The 11392-nt window shown below is 26.6% G+C and overlaps 1 protein-coding gene across 1 annotated transcript in view; it reads right to left on the bottom strand.

Annotated features, from left to right (window-relative positions):
• LOC111031842 (disintegrin and metalloproteinase domain-containing protein 10-like) overlaps positions 1 to 11392 on the bottom strand; it is a 79239-nt gene that overhangs the window by 2370 nt on the left and 65477 nt on the right. The window contains exons 5-13 of the mRNA XM_022311951.1: positions 7158 to 7289; positions 1929 to 2053; positions 1721 to 1849; positions 1468 to 1636; positions 1133 to 1302; positions 880 to 1047; positions 648 to 775; positions 338 to 452; positions 78 to 212 (exon numbers count right to left, since the gene is read on the bottom strand). Of these exons, the coding sequence (XP_022167643.1) occupies positions 78 to 212; positions 338 to 452; positions 648 to 775; positions 880 to 1047; positions 1133 to 1302; positions 1468 to 1636; positions 1721 to 1849; positions 1929 to 2053; positions 7158 to 7289 (1271 nt within the window). The remainder of the gene's footprint in view (positions 1 to 77; positions 213 to 337; positions 453 to 647; positions 776 to 879; positions 1048 to 1132; positions 1303 to 1467; positions 1637 to 1720; positions 1850 to 1928; positions 2054 to 7157; positions 7290 to 11392) is intronic.

Genomic DNA, 11392 nt, shown 5'->3' with positions numbered 1-11392 from the left:
CAATAATTAAATTTATGTATATTTATATTAAAATCATTAATATTATTCTTTAAGTATAAAAAAAATATTAAACGTACCAGCATCAATAGGAAAGAGGCCACTATTAGACCAGAATAGTACCAATGATCTATAGCCCATTTTTTAAATGAAGCAATACTTTCTTCAGATAACAACAACTTTCGAAGCGTTGCTAAAGGCCCTGATGGATCAACCTAGACCAAAGAAATATTTAATATAATGGTTTTCATATTGTATTAATGTTCACATTTTAATACAGGCATCGAATATTCAATAAACGTCTTATTTTTAAAATTAATAATAATTACGATGTACATACCTCTCTACATCTTTGAAATACATCACAATATCCATTGTAGTCGTTACACGGAGTACCCGGCTTAGAATACATATCTGGTATGTCGTATGGCACGTTATTCCAAGAATATGATGACCTAATTAAAAGGACGTCACAGGTAATTATTACAAAGTGGTAATTAGAATTCTGTTTTCATATATATAGAGTTACCCCTCAATCTCAAGTCGTCCTGTCATTGTACCTTTTATTTTATTATGTATTACCCGTCGTAATAATTGTATACAAATTGTAGTTTTAATTACCTAATAATAATTAAAAAAGTATAACTCACAAACAAGGTTGATTTTCACCGGGTAGTTTACAACACAACTCGCAAGCTTTAGTTGGAGAGTCCTGAGGGGTGGGTAAACATTGGCAGGATTCTAGTCCATATGCGAGACATATAGACCCAGTACATTCCTAAAAATTATATTAATTAAGCAATTAAGTAAAAATATAACATAGTAAAAAGTAAAATAAATGTATAGGTACAACTGTACAAGTATTAATTATAATATACTTACTCCCATGTAGCATACAAATTCTTCATTGCATACAGTCTTATTTGGCTTGTTGATAGAAGCAGGACAGGTAGGAGTCATTCCGTTACAATAACTAGCATCTCGGCAACCATTGTCATTGCGACAAAGTTCTCCCATTTTCAAATTGCATTCGTTCGTGCAACAAGGCCCCTAAAATGTAAATAATATTTATTTGCTATTTATCGACGAACTGCAAGAAACTCCAACTGCATGCGAGTTAAACAATTATGGGTACCTGTGAAGGGCTACAGACACTCTTTGGTGTCAATCTACACGGCGGTTCTTCCGGTGGAGAGTATCTCCTTTGAGGGAAACAACATGCGTCTTTGCAGTCCTCTTCCCATCCGCAATCGCACTCTTCGCCAGGTTCAACGACGCCGTTACCACAAATCGATGTTTGCGGTTCTTTAAGAATAGAAACGAATAATATAAGTTACCTTAATGTGTATAGTGTATACATATGATGTATGTACAATTCACACTCGCCGATGTAAAAAAAAATAATAATAATAATGACGATAATAATAAACAATAAAAACTAATTTGAATTATAACTATAATATTATGTACCGGTGAAACATCCTCTAGTGCTCCTCGCTTTGACGTTTAGTACAGGATTTATAGCGGACAAGCTACACGGTGAAAACCTATTATTATTTTTCTTGTCGCCCGAAGTTGCTCGAGCGAACATAATATAGTTACCGTCGTCACCACCGGGCGTACAGATCTCGGGGTCGTGCTGCAAGCAAATCCAGTTAAATTAATGGATGAAACATAAAAACTAACGATGAATAAATATTGTTTATTAAATTTATATACTAACAGGCGAGCCAAAGTTATGGCCAATTTCGTGTGCCAGAGTAACGTGAGACACTGCGGAAGGTACGTGTTTTCCGTAATTCAATAGAGTCACTATACCGGTGTTCAAACTTTTTAAACTACCCCGGTAATGCTGAAATACAAGTTTAATCATAATTACTATTGGATATGGGTTTTTGTTTTCAACCACTGACGAAATTCTAGATACTCACTCCGTTTTTTTCGCACACACCGCCTGCGTTCTTCAAATCGCCTGTCCACGCTAAGCCCAAAGTACCCATTTCAAAATCTCTGTACGTGAACATGTAAGCCAAACAAAAAGCATCGTAATCTTCCTCTGAAAACAAAAATTAAACTTGATAATAATTATTAATGTTATATTAAGTAGCAGGTGTGAAAAAAAAGGTATACTGGACGGGTTTGGGCGGTTTACGACGCATAATACGTAGTATGTACCTATAAACTGTTGTGTAAATATATATATACATACCTAAAATTATATATCAATTTAAAAAACGTTTAAAAAAAAATCCTATTACCTACATATTATTATCTTTAATTTTGATTATTTTACCGTTGCAAAAATAAATACGTTACGTCTACTATGCATATTTTATAAACTAGTTTATACTTGCTTAAGTGTATTGACAATATCAGATCATTTTTTATGATTGGTAAACATAATCGCTAGTATATGTACCTGCTATAGTACTTTTACACAGATTAATAGATTTGAATTGATAAAAGAAATTGCTTGTTATTCAAACATTATAGGTACAAGTATGGATTTAAATGAGGGAGAAAAAAGATAAGTAATTTACTAGGTAATTTATAAATAAAAAGTGCTGATATAGTGATATAGTATTTGAATTCACATAACGGGTGTATTGAATTTGTGTTGTGATATTAAATTTTGGAGCATCGTATTCGGATAACGGTTCTGTGTAGAGTTCGGTTAAAACCACGCACTTGCTTAAATGTTTTTATTTATTTGAAACTTATATCTCTGTGTTTTTCCTTACGCTTTTGGAAATTATCAAGAATATCGCAAAATTATGTACCTATTTCTATATGAATCAAATTACCAACAAAACTCGATTTCCAATCGACGTAGCACTACTGGAAACTTTTGAAGTAACACTTTTTCAAAAGTTTTCACTGAAAAATAGGAATACAAAGGAAAACACCATTGTAAATGTTACACTATTTCTCGATTTCAAAAACTCAAAACATCATTGTAAAACCAATATAAAATTTCATACTGCAGAATTTCGTATTGCTTGTTTTTATCTAAAATTAGTACTTAAGTTTATTTGTTTAGAAAACATTTAATACAAATAATTTATTATGTTTTGAACAAAGTAATCTATATTAATTGATTTAAATGTGTAGAAAATTGAATTAACACTGGCAATCTACGAGTTTTGATGAATTGTATCGTACTATAGTGTAGTAGGCAGTAGGTATTGACTTATAAATTTTGTGTGCGGTTATGGAAAGTGCCATAGAAAATAAAGTAAACAAAATGTAAAAATGAGAGACAATAGAAGGATAACTTTAAATTACAAAAAAAATATTATCCTGCAGCACACGTTGTTTGAATAAAAAGTTAGATGATAAAAAGATAAATAGTATTGAGTATTGACGTAAGCGCAGGTGTCAGGTATACTGTAAAGTAATCGTAAAATAAAAGAATTTTATACTAAAATATAAATGTACCTCCCATCAATATCAATTTTACAGAAAGTGCTAAATAGCTCGAAACGTATTTTTGATGATAATATTTACTAATCATGTAATGATTAAAGTCGTTTGATTATAATAGAATATCAGTAACCAGATACGCATAGTCACTATAGTATTATGAAACGTGAGAACTGAGCATATTCGTTTTCCTGTTATTACGATAACTGGTATAGTAGTATCATACATTTTTTGCAATCATATTTCATTTATATAGCAAGATTTTCAAATGAAATACATTAACATTTTTGTATTATTAAGTTTTCAATACAGCGAGTTACGTTGTGTAATTATAAATATTAATATCTAATTGAATTAGGTAGCTAATAAGTGCTACTATTTTATTGATTTACGGTTATTTTTTATATTTATTGAACAGATATCTTTAGTATATGATAACAAATGAAAATCAGCACACAATTTGAACTTTTTAAATGTCTAATTAAAATAAATACAAAAATAAACTGTCATATGAAAATTATTTGTAGGGTACAAAGTACGCTAAACTTTCAAAAATTCGATAAGAAAATATCATATAACCATAAAAAAAAGAATATTGGGGGAAAAGAATAATTAAATTCCTAACTTAGTACTTACTACATTATAAAAGTTTCATGAAATATTTTATTAGTTGACGTCAATATTACTAGTAACTTATTAGTTAACTATACCCTGCAATAGAATACTAAGCCAGAATTCAATGAATTGGTGTTATTTAAATATTTATAATTTTATTTTTTTCATTGAAATGAAAAAGTTCAAAAGAAATATTCACTTGTCGATTTTTTTGTTTGAAAATCGGTGGGAAGTTAGGTCAATCTAATCTTTAAAATATTATTATAAGCACGAACAAGTTACTTAGTTATACGTATAAATAAGAATAATTGTGTTGTTAAAGTGTTATTTTATGCGTAATTAATACAAAATTTTATTACAGTATTTTATTACAGTTAAAGAAAACAACAGAAAGCTAGGATATGGAACAGATATTACTATAAATAAGTCTTGAACACTCGTTTCATTTCGATAGTTTCGATACTAGTCACTAGACGAGTGAAACGTGGGTTTTATTAGAAATATTATATCAATGATTAAATTATTTCATCTAAGAAATAATTAATAAAATGTAATTTAAAACAAACATAAAAGAACCTTTGCTGAATTATTACTTGTTAATTTTAAAGTATTAGCCTTAAGGAATATTAAATGTACTTATTCATATTATTTGCGTGTATGTTATTTTCTAATTTCATAAAATATAATAATTATAAATTTATAAAAATGTACCTGCACAAAGTAGGTACTATTATTTTTATTTGATCTAATATAGGTTATTGGCTATAAGGGTCATTAGCTTATATTATAGTAAAGTATTGTCTATGACAATAACAATTTTCTAACAATAAGATTATATTTAAATTATTAACAATATTTAAAATTTATATTACGATTTTTATAAAGTAAAACAAATAATAAAGTATTTATAGTGTATCTATTGAGTATACAATCTTTAAATAATTATATTTATATTGAAATATTAAAATATTGAACTTTAAAATAAATTATAATTTTATAGGAGGATTCATATTTCAAATAATAAATATGAAATATAAGAGTATAAGACTGTACAAGCTCTATAGGTACGGCATAGAGAGGAACATAATATTCCAAATCTATAATAATTCGAATTTCCTACGATATTGATATATATTATAATTATAATAATATGTTACATAATTGTTTATACTCAAATAAGCATATTTTTAAGTTCATGAACAAAATTAATTTGTCATATATATTTATTTAAAAATACTTTTACAATGGTAAGTATACAATAGTATTAATATATAATATATGATAACAGATCAAATACTAAGTGTTTTAATTTGTTCAACTTTCTCATGTACTCATAAAAATAATTCGAATTTAGAAATATTATGATATTTAAATTATGCATGAAATCTAAAGTTACAAGGAATAGACAATTTGAATTATTAATTTTTTTATATGACACTCGGAAGAGCTAAATAGGAATGCATTTAGTTTTTTTTTAATACATAATACTTTAATTATTATTCTATATGTATAAATATACAACACTGAAAATATGCCTACGTCTGTAACGGGTTGGTGTTGACACTACTAATTCGATTTACATGCTGCGTTTTGTATATTGTAGATAATTTTCTAAAGAATAGCTTATGGGCTATAGGCTTACACGATCGACCCAACTCCGGAAATCTGAGAGATGGAAAGAAATACACCCATGGCGCCATCTGTTCGGTTTTTGCCACATTAAAAAAATGTAATTAATTTTTAAAAATCCTATTCACTACCCGTGCGGACTCAAGTAAATAATGTAGCTAATATATAATATAAATTTATGTAAAATGTACACAGTGTGCCCAAAAATTTTAAACGAATTTTTAATTTCAAGGTTCTTACAATAATTATATTAAGATATTACGCTGTATGTAGGCGTAAGTAGTAATTGTACTTTTTATTTTATTAGGTATAGACGTATAGTAAATACAGTTTTACCAACTTGAAATTGCTTTTTCGCTTAACTAAACTTTTATAAAACTAGAAACAGTTTTATCATTTAACAAAGTATACAAACTATATTACGTGTCTTTTTTTTGTGTAATTGATTTTTATTTTGCTGCGAAGACTTGGCCATTAGTACCATATAAATTTACATTATAAAGTGTCTATATTATAAACTATATTACATTATTACCACAGATACAACTAGCGATACAAATATACAGAATAATGTGAATAATTATCAAGATCTGAATTTAAATATTGAATTTCATCTAAAATAATATATATATATATATATATATACATTTGTTATTAATATTCAATAAATCTAAAGATTACTTGTTTTTTTAGATGCATAAATTACATTTAAATCCAAAATAATTACATTCAAAAGTCATGAACAACTACTTTAAAGTTTAAATATTTAAAATTGAACGAAACAATTTCTTTTTAATGCTTGGAAAGTAATTTAAACAATTAATATAGTTTTACGTTGTTTTACTGTAAAATATATTTAATTTATTTAATAGTCTTGGGATTCTATAGTAAATTGTTTGCAAAATAATTTGCAAGGCAACCTGTTTACCTTGGAGCCTCAAATTATTACCATTTAGATATAAACGTGTGATCATTTCCTAAGCGATTTCACCTCTTAAACACTTCAATCTTAATGTTTCAAATCAATGGAACCTATAACTATATCTACCTACGCCTACTTATATACTTGCTAAGACTGTGTATTCATATGTTTCTCTTAGTTGGGAATTAACATTAACTCACCACCAAGGTTTGTTTCTATATATTTCATTATTGTTGTACCCTGACAATGTTAGTAATGGAGATGGAACTTTTTTTACCCTACCAAAGTCATTAAGTAACGTTTGTGGTACTCTTTGAAGCAGCTGTTATAAATGGAATTTTAAATGAGAAAAAAAGATAAAACAAAAAAAGGCCCATCAGTTTAGACGTAAAAATAAATGCATAAAAAATGGCACCGGTGGTGTTAAAGGGTCTTTTGTGTTGACCTTTTAGAGCGTAAAAATACCAATTGAGTAGTAAAATCATTTTATATCCTGCAGTCTGCAGGAATGTTATCTTTATGGAATGTTAAATTCACAGAGTGTGTCTATATTTAGTTGAATTCGACTTACCCGAAAATATTTCTAAAAACTTCTCCACGCCGTAATTCCCTAGGAACTTGTAGGTAGGGTCTGGGTTAGAGTGCACTTTCACCCTCTTAATCATGAAGCTTATATTGTCTGGTTTGCCGTCTTGATTAAAGTCTGAAAAAAGAAACAGATATAAAATTAATAACATTATTCTTACACATTTCTCAAGTTCTATAGACTATAGTTATAGACTTTTCTATTTTTTCATAGAATGCTATACTTCTGTAACAATAAAATAAATCATCGATCGATTTGAATAATTATTACCTAAGTATACACAATTAATAGGGGAAAAAACATCTTTATGTCCAATAATGACTTCCGCATAGACATATAAAAAGTTATATTAATAGTTAAGTAATATTATAGTGCGATTCATTTTTTACCCAATATTCAATACTTATAATACGTACGTACAGTCATAATAATATAATATTGTTTTTATATATTGGATGTACATGTGACGACATAATATTTTACGAAATATCTACCAGCTTGAAATCTGATAATATAGACGTAAACTGCATACAGTAATTTATTCAATAATATGAAAATAAATATAATGTCATGTTAAATTATGCAGATGTTTGTGTTACCTGTTTCAATACATTTTTATTTTCATGAAAAATTTACTTATTTTAATAAATTTAATTGATGAAGGGAAAAACCAAAAAATCATACATGAAATAGTATGAATCCTAACAAAAAAATTATTATTATTTGTAATAATGGATGACATTAATATTAACTGGTCAACTGATATAGTTTACCAAAATATTATCCTATGAAGGACCTATAACAAGAAGATGATATGCCAACTATTTTCATTTAAAAATGTCAAATATTATTATTTATTATACAGATGAAAATGAAATCTTGATTCGTATTTCCAACACGATGTGCTTTAGGTCAACATTTCAATAGGTAAAATAACTTATTATCAGATTATTGTAAAAAGTTATAGCTTGAACTAAGATCATAAACTTAAAAAAAAATATTTTTTGTTTTAAAATTAAAATATTGAAAAATTGATCATAATAGCAGGTACCTATGTTATACATGATTTTATACAAAATAGACAATTTAGTCTAACACGTCTAATAGTTGAGATAGAATTACAGAAGTATTTTTTGTAGGTTGCCCATTGGAGATATGGAAATACTTAATACTAATTAATAATTACATTGTTTTAGGAAAAAAACTAAAATATACCTAAAAATCATTAAAAAATTATTTGAAAAAAATATTTCAATATTACACACAAGGATTATAGCAAATACTATTTTTTTTTTTAACTTTTTGATAGTCATAACTCATAACTCATCATAGACTGTTGAGAAAATATATGACTAACCATTGTTGCTCATGAATAGTTTTTTGAATACGTAGCCAATTAAATCTCACGTATCAATAACATTAGTCTAAAATATAAACATTAAACATTATTGTAATCCGATGTACCTATTTTTATCATGAAAATTAATACGAGTACATATAATGAAAACAGAGCAACTGAATCCAAATTATCAGTTTCATATAATAATAGAATTTAATAAATATTTTAATATTATAATCATCGCTTTAATGTATTACTATGTTTTAATGTTTTATAATAATATTTTATGTTTATAACGCATCCTAGTCACGTAATAGGAACAAGAAAAATATAAAAGTAGTCTAAGTATTAACCACTCAAATTAATTTTAAATGTTTTGTTTAAAATAATACACAAATATATCAACTATTCTATAAAGGTTTGGTATATTTGCGAAGAAAAACGTGGTGACAAAGGTTAGATTTATTCAGAATTGGCCAAAGAAAACACTCAATGGTTTAATGGAAATTTTGAATGGTACTCGTTTCAATTGAGCAAATATAATAAAAAGTCAAACAAAATTCTCTGTATAATAAAGAAAAAAAATCCATAAATTCTCGTTCTAAAAGTATTTGCGGTAGACAGTAGTCCAAATAAAAAACCTTTAAAAAACTGTTTAATTAACAGCAAGAAGAAAAAAAAGAATATAAAGAGGATCCCTGACCAATCTGAGAATACCACTGCTGGTTCTTCAAAAATTAGTTAAATAAAAATAAGGTCAGAAATTAGGTGTTTGCATTTCTTTTTAAATAAAAACAAAAATAATAATAATATTTATGTACTCACTAGTTATAGTCACTTTTGGTTGGCAATACATTATGCAATACTAATTATCATATACACTTAATTCATGACCTTTAAAATTTGAAGAAATTTCACAACAATAAATATATATGTATATTGTATATATATATATATATATATTATAAGGTTATATAGTTTTGTTAAAAAATGAGATTTTATATGCGTGGAAAACATTCACTAATTAGAAGAGGATTAAAAGAAATCTTAATGGAAAGCCTTTAAAATGGAGTTTACCCCGGGGGCGGGATATAGTTTTAGCACGTCTACAGATTATACAGTGTAATATATGAAGTTCATTATCTTAATTCGGTGTTCGGCCGACCAGGATTTTCGTAAAAATTACAATTTCAATCTAGTGGAAGCCCCTGCTTAATATTTATAACTTGGTCCGGATTGCTTACAAAAACAAAGGCGGAGAAAAAATAAAATATTCATACGGTCTTAAAAACACAGGCACGATATGATTTCTCTACTTTGGTTTCCGTTTTAGAAAACTGTATAAAAATAAATCAGCAAAATAAATAATTAATAAAATGGTTTCCTAAACTTTTATAATTATTTGTATACAACATCAAAATACAAAATATATATAATTACGATTTTTGAAACAAATCATTAAACTACTTCTATACAATAAATTATACAAAATTGAAAATTCACAAGAAATATTATATGGAAAATGGAAGACACTAGAAAACATTTTAATCTATAAGAAATGCGTGTTATTATATTAAATAATTAATTTTTTGCCGAAAATGATGGTTCGTAATTTTTCTTTTTGTAAATATATTGAATTAAGAAATAATATCTGAATAAACAGAATTATAAATTTGTACAAATTTTATAAAAAAAAAGAGTTTATTATTTTCAACCTACTATTCAGTACTTTTCACAACAAACTCTAACATAGAAAATGTGTCGAAAATCGTTTTCAAAGCTGAGGGAAGAAAGTATAAATGTACACGCTTATACATTTTTTCAAAATTGTCATATTTATAGATATTTTTTCTGAACATAATATGGTTAATAGACTCATATCAGCCATATTCATTAATTAAAGACAAGTATGTGTAAGTGTATAGTAGTTAGGAGTTGGATTATTCGTCAGTTTTAAATTTTGTCGATAATTCCCTCGGCTATGGGATTATCATTTAAATTACTACAACTAAAAATGTTAGCTCAATGTCGTAAAATTAAACATCATAAATTTATACATATTTTGTATAGTTGTATGTAATGTACAAAATACACAGATACTTATAATATTATTTTGTAGAACTAATAAATAAAAAATATTAAATTATGAGTTATATTAATTTTATCATACCAAGTAATATGTTGAAAGTATTACATTTTTTTTCTAGCATATAAAACATTTTACTAAACTAATAAATGTTAAGAGGATTAAATATCGTTTCAAAACAATATAAACGTGAAATTGCTATCACGTTAGGTATAATCTGTATTTTTATATACCAAATTGTAATCATAATAATAATTGAGCCACGTGGGGATTAGCATATAAAATCAAATTAATTCACTAGGTATTATAAAAATATTTTTTTTGTCCAGTGAGCTTCCTTTCATTTAAATATACATTCAATTCAAGCATAATGTTGTTGATTAACAATAAGCAACAAAATAAATAATTTACACAGTATTGACTATAGATGCAAGATGAAATCTATAATAATTGAACTTATAAAATTAATATAAATTATTACAGTTAAAAATACAAGGATTTACGTTCTTAACAATTTTACGCTAGCGTACAAGTGATGTAAGTAATATTTTTTTAAATAAATAACACCTTTTATACTAACATTTTGACGTGGAAATTAGTTTGAGAAGTTAAAAATGTAAACAAACATCCGGAAAACCAATAAATTTCATCATACTCAAACTGTCAGTACATATTTAGGACCATGACGCGTTTCTATATAACTAGTCATGGTTTTGCCTACAAGGCTTAAGTATAGAGTCAGATATATCGTGTACAATTATAATATTAAGATTCATTATACTATATTACACACTA

Source organism: Myzus persicae, unplaced genomic scaffold (assembly GCF_001856785.1).
Source record: "Myzus persicae strain clone G006 unplaced genomic scaffold, MPER_G0061.0, whole genome shotgun sequence".
Lineage (NCBI taxonomy): Eukaryota > Metazoa > Arthropoda > Insecta > Hemiptera > Aphididae > Myzus > Myzus persicae.
Note: the sequence above shows the minus strand (reverse complement) of the source record. Positions and strands in the feature narration are given on the sequence as shown.